Here is a 16,046-nt window from a genome sequence, read left to right as displayed (position 1 = left end):
AAATTTGAGAAATTTGTTGCAAAGAAATTAGAGAGATCATATCCTTGCTGCTAGGCGACACTCAAATCACCTACATCACACACAGTGTGATCATGGGGAACAGTGTGGCGAGAAGTAGACTATTGTGCCGATGCATGCTGTGTCACCCGGGGTGCACACATTGAACATTTGTTGGTGTAAAAAAGAGAATGTTTGAGTTCCTCGTTTGTTCTGGACTGGTTTCATTAACGTAAGTTCAATAGTTCACTTGAAATAAATTTTTATAACTCCTCAATTATTTATGAAACACCTGGTATAAGTTGTTCATGTTCAAAAGACTACGTAGGACCAACATCAAGGAAAATGGCAATAAGATGGCATGAAAATGATTTGGACATTATAAATTTAAATCCAAGAACGGGTTTGTCAGCTCACATCATCAACGAGAAGAAAAAGATATTGTTTTAAAAAGAGTGACAGGAAACATAGATTTGAATGTCTGGGAAGCTTCCTTGCAGAACACTGGAATAAATTAAATAATGAAAATGGCAACATAGACCCACCATGGAGTTTTCTTTTCACAAGTGGGATAAGCCAACATCTTTAATGTAACGGAAGACATCAAGAATCTCTGTAAAAGAGGTGATGATTTTAATTGCCTGATATTATTTCGGATATATAATTAAATTATTACATTTTATTTTTAAAAATGAGATAGAGATCTTATCTAAAATAATAATAATAAAAACAGACTGCTTGTTTCACAGTTAAGTTGCTTTGCTACAACACTGTAACATTGACAAGATCCATTACATAACTAATTATTTGTTGTTAAAAAAAGTTAACCATTGTTATAACTGTATCTTTAATCAAACTAAAAATAAATGTGCTTGCAACAACCATAGACCACAAGAGAAATAATTCTACAATGCAAGCAATGCATACATACAAGAAAAAATTTAAAAAAGAAAGTGGTTTGTCAAAGTTCACTCATGCTCTCTATTAATTTGGACTGAAGCTGGATGCAATGCACTTCTATTGGGAACTGAACCTGGACCAATTCAGTGAGAGATCATAATATATTTTAAATCATGCTACCTTATGCTACGTGAGGTACAATAGGGAACAACCCCTTTCACTAAATCTTTTATTTATTTACAAATATTAACTGTTCAGTAGGGATCTTGCATGTTATGAACTTTTTTCCTAATTTATGTAGCAATCCGAGAGTAATGTCAAATGAATGATTATTGTTGAATATTTGCTGGCGAGACGTTTAGACGAGCCTTGAGGTTAACTGGGACAATGCTCCTATGGTGACACTACAACAAAAGGGGGGCATGTTTTGTGAAAATTTTGCTAGCTGGGGGATATCATCCCTCCCACTTTGAGCACTGATTTGCATTTACAAGATGCTTGCTGAAGGACTGAATACAGTATAGGAAAATGAAGTTTGGTGGAAAAGGCATTTGCTAGAATAGCACCTGTAGCTTCACTTCTTTAATGCTTTTCATGCCTTCAGCCTATGCTATCATACCTAGGTACTCAATTCTCTTTAATTTGAGAGGACAGACCACTAAGTACTTCATAATAACATGAAATCGTGTCATTATGAGTATTTTAATCCAATCTCATGTTTAGAACCTTAAATTTTGTATGTAAAATGTCACAACCATAATGCTGGAATGCACCATTACATCATCTACCAAGGTTGGACATGTTTCATTGGTGGGAATCACATCAGAAATGTGTATTGAGATGATAAGCTCTTCCTGAAGGCACTATCACTACATTGAACTGAAACAGATATTAGAAATAGCTACAGGCAGTGGCAGCTCAGAAGAAACGCATACCTTGCCCAAGTATTCTTCAATTAATACACTGACAGGTTACAGACAAGGAGATTTGAATCTTGCAATCGGTCAAGCTGACGTGATGACTGCCCCAACCTGCTCGCCGCATCACGAGGCAACAGCCTGAGCTGCCCAAGAGCTGGTGGCCTAACCAAGTTGACACACATGCAGAGGGTTGAAGAAGTCTCAGCAGGAAACATTTCCACCATGAGCCGGGAAGAAGGTGGCAGGGTTAGCCCATAAGACACCCGCCGAGCACGTTTTCGTTTGGCACTGCGAGGGAGCTGGCTACAGGTATGAAGAAAATACGAAATAACTGATGGGAGTTTTTGTAATATTGTGAGTTGACAAGCAGTCTAACCATAGGTACATTCAAAACGAGTCATCTCCAGTAGCATGGAATGACAAGGTTCCACTTATAACCTCTGGCAGAGGTACAGATTATCAGCCAGGTATGACACGCATATGTTCAAATGAGCTACACGGTCATCAATTTCATTTCCTTACATTGAAGGTCAATGGATGATATTCTGGGAACATCCCCTATGAATCAATGCATGAAAATCAAAGTGATTCAAGGTATGATTATTGTGATCACATGAGGAATGTGTACATATAAAATATCGCAAATTTTTAGCTGTAAGAAGGCTTCTCATATGCTTTCCTTAGCACCTGACTTCATGTTGTTTCTTCCCAAAAGTGCATTGCATTATGATGTCAAGTTGAGTATCATCCATTGCATAAAACTGTAACTGATTACGTTGCCACAAATGTAACTTTGATGTGAAAATAAACACATATGTCCACTGTATAAAAAGAGGACCTGTTTGTGTGGGAAACAATGTTCATCCGTTACAAATGCAAATGTAAAAGCAAATGCCAATTTTTCCTCACATATCCAAATTGTTATCCAATTCCCAAACACTGTGCCTAGCATGCACAGCTAGAACATACCTGTATATAGAACATTGCATAAACACACTAAGCAATTTTTTTCACCCAAAACATACATACAATATATGCTAAGTTCTTAATCTTTGGTAGATGTCACTGCAGAGGCTTGTTTGATTTCCAGGCCAAGTAAGTGTTCCAGAAGATTGCTACTATTTGGACAACCAAAATTTGGTACTGCATTGGAACAAGGTAGAAATTGCAAATTTGCACGGCTGGCCAAACCTGAAATTTAAATCCAGACATTAATATCATTTACAGTACAATATTACACACACAAAAAAAATCACTACATGCTTGTTATTCCTGGTGTTGAATGATTATGACGTTTTCTTGGGATATCTACCAGGTGATTTCCGGATAGGCTTTCGAGCTTTCGAGAGCTAACGTCACTCTCTTCTTCAGGGATTGGTGTGCAGGGATCTGTCAGGGTGAGGATATATGTACTTGGTGTGGAAGAGGTCTGGTGCAGGTGGCGAGCCAATCAGGAGCCGTCTCTCCGACGTCCACGCAAGGAGCTTTTACTACCCAGCGCAGTGGTCAACCACACTGTCTACATTGTTTCACAGGGCCATCTCCATCAGCGACACAGAGCACCTTCAAGCTGAAATACGATGCCTGCACACAGCTTTCAGACAGAATGGATACACTGAAAGCATCATCAACAACAGATAGTAATGCACAACAAGAACAACTAACAAACAAACATGGAGGACCCCTGATAACCAAGAAGACAGTCATTGTCTCATATACTGGAAACTTCTCCGCAGTCATCAGCCACACAACATTAAAGAGTATCCACAAACTGCCACTGAAAGTTAGAAGCAGACTTCGAAATCTTAAAGATAAGCTGTCACTGCGGTAAAGCCTACATTAGAAAGGGATGTCAATCAAACAACACTGCAAAGAACATGCCAGCTACATCAAGAATTTTCATCCTGAAAAATTAGGGTTAGCAGAACATTCCATCCAAGAGGACCATAGAATCGACTTCACAACCATCAAATTAGTAAGACAGAATCATCCTAGAAGCAATAGCCATCTACGAAAAGGAAAACCTCACCAGGCACACGAGACTCAAACTGGACCCAGCCTGACTAGCAATAGTTGACTGGGAGCCAGGATGTCGGAGGGATGCTACCTGATTGGCCCACCACCAACATCTGACCCCACCCACACCAAATGCATATAACCTCACCCTGACACATCTCTGCACTTCAATCCCTGAAGATGAGAGTGATATTAGCTCTCGGAAGCCTATCCTGAAATCACCTGGTTGATATTCCGAGAAAATCTCTTCATGCTTGTTATGTTATTTCTCTTGTAGTCTACGGTTGTTGCAAGCATAAAAACACATCAGACATTTATTTTTAGTTTGGTTCAAGCTACAGTTGTAACAATGGTTAACATTTTCCATCAAAAGATAATCAGTTATACAATGGATCTTGTCAATGTTACATTGTTGCAACATAGCAACTTAAATGTGAAACAAGCAGTCTGTTTTATTATTATTTTAGATGGACATTTTTATCACATTTTATTAAAATTATAAATCTCAAATATCATCAGGCAATTTAAAATCATCATCTGTTTTGCAAAGATTACACTACATTAAATTTTTAACATGGTGGCCTACTCCACTCGTGAAAAAGAAATCTCCATAGTGGGTCTATGTTGCTATTCTCATTGGAACATGATTTGGACATTATAAATTTAAGCCCAAAAACAGGTTTGTCAGCTCACATCATCGAGGAGAAGGGTTTTTAAAAGGATGACGGGAAACATGCATTTGAATGTCTGGGAAGCTTCCTTCATTGCAGAAGAACACTGGAAGAAATTAAATAATGAGAATGGCAACATAGACCCACTATGGAGTTTTCTTTTTTACAAGTGGGGTAGCAATCATCTTTAAAGTTAAATGTAACTGAAGACATCAAGAATCTCTGTAAAACAGGTGATGATTTTAACTGCCTGATAATATTTTGGATATATATATAATTAAATTATTATATTTTATTTTAATTATTTATATTTTAAAAAATGAGATAAAAATCTTATCTAAAATAATAATAAAAACAGACTGCTTGTTTCACAGTTAAGTTGCTATGTTACAACAATGTAACAATGACAAGAACCATTGTATAACTAATTATTTTTTGTTAAAAATTTTTTAACCATTGGTATAACTGTATCTCTGATCAAATTAAAAATAAATTGCTGATGAAGGGAGCGTGTATTATCCTGAAACGTCACAAAAGAAAGTGATTTTGTGCTTGTTAACAACCGTAGACTACAAGAGCAATAAATCTACAATGCAAGCAATATGTAAATGCAAGAAAAATTATACTTATGTTGTTAACACCTTAGTGAAAGAATTTTCAGCACTATGTAGTGCATTATGCAGAACGAGCCTTGTCACTGAAGCAGGTATTAGTAAAGCATTCATTATTCAATATTAACCCGTCATTAGTTTACATGTTAGCGCTGTGCTAACATTGAAATTTATCTGACACAATATATATCACTAAACTATTATGACGATATGTTGCCAACACAATATATATTGCCAAATATTATGACGATATATCACCAAAATATCATGACAATATATTGTTTAGTTGATATCACCTGGACCAGTCCCAGGTGGGTGCAAAGTCTGGGGCATACAAGGTAGGCACAGCCTATAACCAAAATATTTTAGAGGTTCGAGACTTTTGTTCCTTAGCTTCAAGTACAGGTGTATTATACAATCACAATATAAACATTGATTAATAAACAATAGATTTATACATGTTTCATTAACAATTAATTTATAAATTTTGTATTATGTATTATCAAATGAGAATATGTTGAAGGTTAACACCAAGAATCATGGGTGACTAACAAAGTTTCTAAATTAGCATATCTTTTCATTTCCTATGCGCAACTGGTGCAACGTTTGTTATATTTAACTACAAAACTGAATACGTTCAATATGAAACTATATCTTACCGACAGAAGTTGCAATTTTTAACCATATCCAATAACACTTTCTATCATTAATTCTCTTTTGCTTACTTTCATTGAATTTTTATGCATTGTTGCATGTGAAATAATATTTTTCACTTGATGATTTCACTATATAATTAAACAACTATTTTGATTGAAATATTACATAGTTCTTTCTTATAAAATATAATTAGAGTATTTATATATAGATAATTTTACCAAAATTGAAGTCAAGAAAAATCAGATTAGCTGCTTAATTGGAAGCACAAGCATATTATTAACTCCAAATAAACTGTACATCAGAGTTAATGATAAACCAGGGAAGGAGAGAGAGATTCGACATTCTCTGCCTTTCCCCACCCCTCGCTTCTAACATCCCCATGCTGCTCCAAAACATAACATAACATGTCGGTTCATACAAAATCCACGTACATTTCACTGAAGAAATCCTCGTAAACCAAAAGTAGAAAAATCAAAAATTGATAGAAGAAAGAAGATAGAAGAAAGTTTACCTTGTAATTTGTTATAAGAATGTCCATATACTCTGCTTGAAGCTTCTGCTTAGTTTTGAGCCAAGTATTCCCTTGTAAGGTACCCAAAGTAATCAGGAAAACTGCAAGGAATGTTGGTGCAAAGAGACCTTGGTCCAGCAACACTTTGTTGATGGCAGTAGCTTTTCCTTGACTTCCAACGTACTTGTCAAGGATGCCATACCAGTATCTTAGGCCTGGCCCCTAGAATGAAAAATTAATATTCAATGCAATATTCAGAGAACTTTGAAACACTGACAAACCACTACAGATTTTTTTTTTGCATCACTTTTCTGCTACTTTTTGGCTAATCGTGATGATTAGATGAAATTGATGAAGAGAGAGCTACATTGAGAGAACAATGACAAAAAACCCATAGCTTGGATTCGCATCCTAGAATTCCAATGTTGTAGCACCAATCAATTTGTGTATAACAAATTATGACAAAAAGTACCTCAATAACACATAATGAAGATTACTTGAAAAACAATATATTTTAGCAAGTTATAAATTTCAAATATCTTTGAAAGATCTCTCTCTCACACACACACACACATCAAAAACTGACATACTGCATTTGCACAATCCTATCACCAAAATATATCATTATTAATTTATATTTATATATTACTAGGCCCTGGGACTTTATGTCCTATAAAACTGTAAAAATATGTAAGTAATTATGTCATAAAATTTAAAAATATGTCATGAAAAATTTAAAATATGCCAGAAAAATGCAGAAATATTCCCAGTAAAGCCAAAAATATGCACAACAGTACTTTCGAATTTCTTATTATATGGGAAGTCAGTATCTTCCAGCGAAGATCGACTTGGGTGGGGTATTAAATGAAGTCGGAATCCCTTTAACCGAAGAATGTAGTGGGAAAGTACTGAAAATATCGTAGGTTAACTGCAATTATCCTGAGTTCCATTCACTATTAGGCCTATGTCAGATTTACACCTTCGTGGAAACTAAAGCATAATTGGCAGCTGGCTACAGCTCTGGTAAATCTAGGACAACACAACTTTTTAGGCAGATTTTGATGTTTCGCCATGTCTCTTCAAATATCCTACTCTGGCTTCACACAACTTGCAATCTTGTCATCTGAGAACATATCACTCCCATATTCTGTAAAATATCTCTTCAGTCTTACCCCAACATATTCCTTTGCAGGAGGCATTCTATTCACCAGCCCTGCAACGTGCCAGATTCGAATGACAAGAAATATATCATATTAAGAGAAAACTGAAGAAATATGTTGTAAAATCGCTAAATTGGTAAAAATATGCCTTATCAAGTCCGTCTATTTCTGCTGATTTTCATCAGATATGTAAAGATCTCGCCCCAGTATTCAATCTGATGCCAAATAAAAAATATGTTATAACATAAAGTCCCGGACCCTATATATTACTTACTGAACTACTACTATGTCAGTATATATTATACAGCTGCTCAGACTGTCAGTATTGTACACTGCAGTTTTTTTTTCCAAATTTTTTCATATAATGCTGTATTTGTTAAGTACAATTCAAGGAGGCATAGAGAGGACATTTTTATTACTTGACCATTCTAACATGTTTATTTATATGTAAAAAATAAACAAACATACTGCAAAACAAAGTCCAATAGCAGCAAATCTGGCAGTGCGAATTACTTCAAAATTTCTTAATTCCTTCTTCTCTACAATAGTCTGTGATATGATGTCACCTGTAGCCATCAGGATTCCTGTTGAAAATAAATCAAGGGTTACTAAAAATGTCAATGCAATTGAAATTTTTTTTAAAAAAACTCTTACTAGCATAAAAATCTGGCTTGCAATTATCAGGTTTGATACTTCAAATTGATAGCGAATCAAATATGTTGATCACTAAGCAAACAATGAGCATGTCTATATTTGAAGTTCATCCATGTGAATTTTACTAAAAGTTAAAATTAAACTGTTTATACATAGTTTACTTAACTATTACTTGTCTAAACATATATGCTAATGTGAAAAAATTGTACTTTTTCTAGTGTGTGTTATTTATAATTATCTCGTTAATTTATTAACAATAAGGGTAAATGATGAAAATAATTTAAATAGGGGTGGTAAAAAAAACAAATTAATAGCTATGTCCAGATCATAGAAGCGTGTGCCATGTTCAATTTATCTATAACGCTGGAGGATAATTCCTAGGTGACAGTGCTATTCCAGAAAGACACTTCTGGCCAATTATCAAATATCTTGAGGCCACGTCCAATGTTACTGCATTTGAAATTTCAGAACAGGATGTCATCGGATTGTCACTACCAAAAATGAAAGAGAGGAGAGAATATTTTGTTAGAAAGAAGTCATTCTTCTTAACCCATTTAATGGTGACCTTAGTGTTTTCAATAATATTTTTTACACAATTGACAATTGGGTAAAAACAATTGCATATTCATTTTTCAAATTTGCACAAAATTTTAATCAATATTTTACAGGTTTCTGTTGGTCTTTTTTAAACTTTGTTTTCCTCTTTTTATGTCTCAGTTTTCAGTTCCTGACTAATATTGCAGACATTTTCCTAATCACCCTCAGAAAATGTCCAATAATAACATGGTTAAGCCTTTTCCATTACTGAAAAACACAACAGATAAAAAATAATAAAAGTAAAAAAAAAACAACTTAAGATCATTATGTTTTAAACCCTCTATCAAGGTCTTGCTCAGACTTGAAACCAAACTAAAAAGAAATAATGTTCAAACAGGAAGATAGGAAACAGTTCCAATTGTTTTATGATTTTTTTTCAAATTCTCCTAGCAGGAAGACTAATTATCATAGGATTGTGGCAATCATTGTCACATGAAATTTGAAACTTCCTTAAAGTTGGACTTCGAAAAAAGTTAATTATGTTGAAAAAGAAAAGACTTAAAAATTACCTTACACAAGAATGCACGCTTCCCATGGGCAATGTATAGTCCATTGACAAGCGACTGTAAGTATCGTAGACTAGTGGGAATTAATGTAGAAGTAAATCACAACCTTAGTAGAATGCATTTAGGGACTTTATTTTAATGCTAAGAGAACCAAACCTGGCCTGCCTCTACGAAAGCATATATTGGACAAAAATCTTAAGTTATCGCTAAAACTCTACAGTATGTGGTAAGAGAAGTAAATCGAAATTTAACCACTTTAAAATTGCAACCGTAGCATGATAAAATAAAACAAAAGGAACTTGGGCCGGAAAAGAGAGAGACAGACACAGACACAGACAGACAGACAGACAGACAGACAGACACACACACACACACACACACACACACATACACACACACACACACACACACACACACACACACACACACACACACACACACAGAGTACAGGGTCTTGATACAGGTACAGATTAAAAGTTGATTTTAGAAGTTTTGTCAGCTGATGACATCACTTAATGGCATATCATACAGTAACAGTTCCGAATGTTTAATGATATTTTGTAAGTTCTATCAGAGTATTAAGAAGTTTTTACGATACTGGAAATTATTGATTGAATTGTTGTTTTAAGTCCACTTTATACACAAAGGCTAATCGGGACCGGACCTACAGTTTAAAGTGGGATCCGAACCACTATGTGCCTCCACCCAGGACCCCTTGATTATGGCAATGATGCTACTACCACTGCAAAGCTAATCAACACACAAAGTATTTTTTACCAGAGAAATTGTGATTTGAAAAGTAGCATAAGTGAGAATCTGCATTTCCCAGCGAGCAGCCGTTCATTATTTAATGTTGACTCAGACACGAACTACTATCGAATGCCTGAAGAGAGCAGATCTTACATATTTCAATTTCTTTACCACAGTTTATAAATTTACTGTTTTCACAATTATAAATTACCAAACATTTTTATTCTTCTCTGCTTATTGCTTTGGTTCAATTATTACTAAGCCACAATGGAATTGGTTGTCACTCCCTCTGGTGGAATTTCACTTTGCTAGCATATTCATCTTTCTCCTAATGGTTAAAATTTATATTGCTAGCTTCAACCACTTTGGAGCATGTCAGTAAGGTTCCATTATTTTTCCTTTATTTATGATGTGCAAGACGAGTTTATTTTTGTAACGATTTTAAAAAGCAGCTTTGAAATTTATGGCTTCTTGATGAAAATATTACTAATAACGAATCTGCATCTAATAATTGGCGGTCAAGCATGGAAATCGTAAAATAACATGTATAAGTTGTAGAATAACCTTGTTAAATACCACGATGATTCTCCATACAATGCAATTGACAACCATGTTTCTTTCGCAATTCGCTACGATCTTCCTTGTTGCACAACAGTTTTCCTACCTTGCTTTTCGACGTCAGACGAGGAATGCCTACGGGGTTAGGTTAGGTTAGGTTCCATTAGCATAAATACAACAAATAATTATTATTTATGCTAAGAGAACTAAACACACTAAAATTGAAAAGCTTTCTGCCTTGACGTCAGAACACAGGGTTGGTCAAGTGTTGTGCAATAAGTGAGAGCCAATTCGTTACGCTGTCTCCAGCATTGCCACACTGTTGCATTCTCAGTTTCATTGTGGGTATGTCCTTTTCCTAAGGAATACGTGTCATATATCGTTGGAAAGGTTATTGTATAAGGAATTCAATAACGTAAATCCCAAAGCGAGGAAAAATTACCTGGAGGAGGAAATCAATAAAAACTGATGTTGTCCGGATATGCGTAATTGAACGTACTGAGGAAATTTTTTCGATGATGAAGCACATATTTAGGGGTGAAATGAGTGCTAATCGAACCTAACCTAACCTCGTAGGCATACCTCGTCCCCGTGAATGGGGCTAACGTGAATAGTTTGTGGGGCTACCTGTGCATGGTTTTTGGAGCTAACGTGAATGGTTTGTAGGGCTCCCTGTGCATGGTTTGTGGGGCTATCGTGAACAGAAAGTGTAAAAAGAAAAAGGCACTTACCCAAAGAGATGCCGGCTGTCTGCAAGCAAGGTTTTGAACGATGCACTAAATTATTACTGGGGATAAACCGTATTTTACACTATCTACAAGTTTTTGGAACCTGCTCTTCTTCACGCACCGTACAGACGCACAACGCACCGCGAACGCAAAGAAGCAATCACCACGCAGAACGCAAACGAGCAAAGCAGAAGCATTCACAATGCAGACACAAAGACGAGCCTGCAGTGTTGTTAACTCCCATCAGTTACCACCAAAAGGCAATAAGGACGTAGAATCTAGCCTCATTGTGTTCAGCATGAAAGAATGGCGGGACACATGCACAACAGTTAGGTTAGGTTCTATTAATATAAATACAATGAAAAATTATTATTTAGGATTGTAAACTCGTTCCATATCCTTTTTGGCCCAAGTTCCTTTTGTTTTATTGAGATTTCATCATGCTACGAATGTAATTTTTACATGGCCCAAATTCGATGTACGTCTGTTAACACTTACTGCAGAGTTTTAGCAATTAAGGTTTTGGGTAAATTTCTCGTATCGGACAAACGGATTTCTTCAAATTTACAGGAGAAATTACTTACCGAATGCAGTTTCTTTAGACTTGTGGAAGTTCGGGGAAGTGCTTTCTCGCATCGTTCATTGAATTTTGCCGGTAAATCATCTATTTTTCGATATAAATGTCTGACCGATGCACGAAAGCTCTTGCATCCATTTACTTCCAGGTGGATGAAGCCTGTGTCTGATGACGTAATCCCGGTCAGTGTTTCCAAACACGTGTTTTTGTAACTGAAGAAGGTACATTTCCCCAAATGGTTTGTGGGGCTATGTGTCAATGGTTCGTGGGGCTATGTGTCAATGGTTCGTGGGGCTATGCGTGAATGGTGTGTGGGGCTACGCATATTTTTTTCGAAACCAATTTTCACTATTGTAACCTATAGTGACCCTACCTAACCTAACCTTACCAGAAATGGTTCGTGGGGCTATGTATGAATGGTTCGTGGGGCTATGCGTCAATGGTTTGTGGGGTTACGTAGGTATTTTTGGGTGCAGTGGGGTGGAAACACTGCATGCCGAGTACGGTAGTGAAACTGTGACCGCCATTTTGCGTGTTACCGAAGGCAAAAAGAAACGAAGAAACCTTACTCGATATGTCGCAAATAGAGCTTATTTCCGTGAAATAAGCGAAATGCCACCTTCAGCAATGTTTCTCAATGCAGAATACGTAAGTACGAATATTCAAATTAAATGAACTAGCAAATTTCAGCCGTTTGTCCGATACGAGAAATTTACCAAGGTATTGTTCAATATATGCTTTCGTGGTTAGGTTTGGTTCCCTTAGCATTAAAATAAAGTCCCTAAGTGCATTCTACTAAGGTTCTGATTTACTTCTACATTCATTCCCACGCTTCTACGATATTTACTGTCGTTTGTCGACGGAGAATATCTTGTCCATGAGAAGTGCGTAAGGTAATTTTCAAGTTGTTTTATTTCAACATAAATAACTTTTTTGGAGTCCAAACAGTGCTCATTACTTTAAGGAAGGTTGAAATTTCGTGCGACAATGATTTCCAAAATTCTACGAAAACTAGTCTTTGTGATAGGAGAAATAATAAAATAATCGGAACCGTTACCCCTTTGCATATATACCCATATATACTTACATACAAACCGCTAATCATTACCTGTTTGAACTGCTGGTGTTCCCCATGGATGTTTTTCGAGGAGCTTTTGGTATACATTGACTAGTTTACCCAATTTACCTCTCATCTTCATTCAAACTGGAACCATGTACAATATCATACTAATTATAAAACAGGGAAGCCATCACTAACTATGCGTGTTTTTGTAGTGCAGCGATCAGACATGGTCCAAAATTTGCACACGGTTCCTGCGAAGATTAACCTTGTACTCAATAATAATCCCCGCAAACCTTGCACCAAGCCTTGCACTTTCAACTGATTATGTAATACGCCTAATTATTTTCGTTTCGCTTCTGTTGTGCGTTGTATGACAAAATTGCACATTCAATTCTTTAATGAGCAGTTCTACCGGAGATGGAAGTCAAGTCACACGCATGTTATGAGCAGATACTGGGTCAAAGCAAACTATAGGCGCTATTCACCGGATGTTTACATTTCTGCGCTTCCTTCGCGCTGGCGGGGACTGCACTTCCGGTTTTGAAAAGAATAACATTGAATTCAACGGTGTAAAGGCAGTGTCTTCTTTAAAGGCGACAATATTTGCGTGGCATTTGGTTTCAACATGAGATAGGGAACAAACAATTGAGGACTAAAAGTGGTAAACGTTGTAAGTGTCAAAAGCGAAAGTGTTGGGAAATCGCATCGATCCGCACATCAGTCCGTAAGAACGTGCCCTTTGAACTACTTAGAGGGCTACCAGCCACATTTCACTTTTACCACATTATAAACCATGGCACCGGAAGTTCTTTCCCCGCCATCAATAATCTATTTGTCTGATCGATCATTTTTTGTTTACTCAGGAATATGTGGCAGCACCCCTGTTGCGTCCCCACGCTTTTGATCGGTAATTGTTCTCGGCCCATTTAAATACATGGGGAATTTGGTGCCGAACGTACTGCTTTACATTAAATTGCAAGTTTAATATCATCTTAACCTCAGAAATGATGTCTGAACATGATAGTTGAATAATCAGTGCTGTAAGAGTAACACTTTTGAAAAGACGATCGTCAACAACAGAAAAGATATCGGAACTCAAAGAAGCCTTAAAATTTGCACAATAGTTTTTTACGTCACTTGCAATTTTCACAATTTAAGTGATGTATTGTTGAGAATCCGGTCAAGAATAATGCATAATAATGCCGCACGACTGTACTTTTATTTTTATAGTTGTTTTTAATAACGGACATTTCTTCACGTGATATAATACTTTTCCACGTAGCTAGTAAATATGGTGAAAGTGAAAGAAGTGAATTATGTTTTGCATGGGAAATTTCACATGTTTTACTTATCGACAGCATATTCAAAATCTCAATATTTATTTATTTATTTATTTACCACAGAACTTCAAATACAGCTTTGGCCATTTTACATTGGAATGTAATAACAATAGAAATAACAAAAAATAACAATGGAAGTAACAATAAATAATAAAAACATAAACTAAAATACATAATTTTTGCCTTCATACTTCACGTTTGTGCATACATACACATGAGATAAAGTGGATTACATGTTGTTACACAGTAGCTTTTTAAAACGTGACTGGTTTTCAAAAATATCAACTTGGTTTGGTAGAGTGTTGTATTGGCCGGGTAGTCTGAGAAAGAGAGAACGCTGTATTAGGCTTAATCTGGGTTTCTGATATGTGAAAAGCTGAGTGCTCCTTGTGGTGCGGGACGGTACTCGAAAGTGAATTTCTTGAAGAAGGCGATCACTTCTTATGTTCCCATTGGTTATTTTATGGAGGAAAATATGGTCTGCAAGTATGTGTCTATCGTGAGGGGTATGGATATTTAGCATTTTTAGAAGGATGGACTTTTGTAAATGTTTTGTGGATGGCAGTGACGTGCGGTGACGTCGACACAAGGGGTAGTAGTCAGTGGCGAGCTCAAGGGGGGGGGGGGGTTGGTGTGGGTCACACCCCTCCTCCCTTTAGGGCCAGTATTCCTACAAGAAAGAAGAATGTCAATAACAGGAAAAGATTGCAAAATTATGAATGAGTACCAGAAAAAAGTACACGTAACCCCCACCCACATTCGAAAGTAAAAAACTATTTGATTTGACTCTAAGCCAGAGATCCTGGGTTCGAATCTCGGATTGGCCATTTGTGTTCTTTGTGTGTGTTCCTTCATCTATTTTGTTGTACCAAAAGTGGCGGAAAAGCGAAGTAAAATGAACCAAATTGAGCAATCAATCAATGATTTGATTTCATTTTTGTTACTTAGCGTCGCTTTTTTCTCACATTTGGTTAATTGCGAAGATACGATGAAGGGACGAGCACAGGGAACGTCCATGCCTGGGTCGGGGTTCGAACCCGGAAATCCTGGTGTCGTAGCGCGCTATGATAACCAGTCCCCCACGCTTGGTTGATTTGGTGACAGGTAACAAAACACAACACACTTTTTTGTAGTTTCTTCAATGATATTCATTTGACTTTTTGAGTTCTGAGATACATTTTTTTATTCCAAATTATTTCATTATTCACTGCAACACATAGGACAAGAATGCGCACTCATCACGGGTTCGAATCCTGGCCTGGATTGTTTATATGAGGTCCCTTAACCAATTTCATCAAATTATCACTCAATCCTCATTTTCGCGATAACCAAATGTGGCAGAAAAGCGAAGTAAAATAAACCAAACCAACAACAATATGAACACGCGTTCTCTTGCCCAAATAAATACATCCGTATTTATGACTGTTAGAGACCAAGAGTAGTATATTTAAATAAAACACTACTAAAACGAGAGTCAGATAGAGCCTGAGCATATATTTGTAATTTAATCATTATATATTCCATATTTGTAAAAGAAAAAAAGAAAGAAAGCATAACATCATTGTCTGCACATAACACGTTCCCATTTCATAAATAATAAAACTACATCCCATATTATACATACGCACATATTGTACAACGTGTAAAAGGTTGTGTAAATACAGAGAACATAAGTACTGCAGAAAATTTTACCCTGAGTTCTTTACAGGATTTACAAAAAATCTATGAGAAACCAATCCCCTATCTGTCCTATAGGAGATAGACTGGGGGACCTGAAAGCCTGGGCTTTCAACCATTGCAGCGGGGGGCGAGGGGACAAGTGAGGTAGAG

The 16,046-nt window shown here is 36.4% G+C and overlaps 1 protein-coding gene across 1 annotated transcript; it reads right to left on the bottom strand.

The window, feature by feature from the left end:
- Positions 1–1,475: 1,475 nt before the first annotated feature.
- On the bottom strand, positions 1,476–13,172 carry LOC145983353 (mitochondrial inner membrane protein Mpv17-like). The gene is made up of 4 exons (XM_083116491.1): positions 12,922–13,172; positions 7,912–8,027; positions 6,284–6,505; positions 1,476–3,008 (listed from the first exon to the last, which is right to left on the bottom strand). Exons 1-4 carry the CDS (start codon positions 13,010–13,012, stop codon positions 2,880–2,882), a joined length of 558 nt encoding a protein of 185 aa, XP_082972617.1. The 5' UTR covers positions 13,013–13,172; the 3' UTR covers positions 1,476–2,879.
- Between the last annotated feature and the right edge of the window lie 2,874 nt (positions 13,173–16,046).

The sequence above is a fragment of the Lepisma saccharinum genome, unplaced genomic scaffold (genome assembly GCF_977018435.1).
Source record: "Lepisma saccharinum unplaced genomic scaffold, izLepSacc3.1 HAP1_SCAFFOLD_856, whole genome shotgun sequence".
Classification (NCBI taxonomy): domain Eukaryota; kingdom Metazoa; phylum Arthropoda; class Insecta; order Zygentoma; family Lepismatidae; genus Lepisma; species Lepisma saccharinum.
The sequence above is the reverse complement of the archived record's forward strand: the minus strand, read 5'-3'. Positions and strand labels throughout refer to the sequence as shown.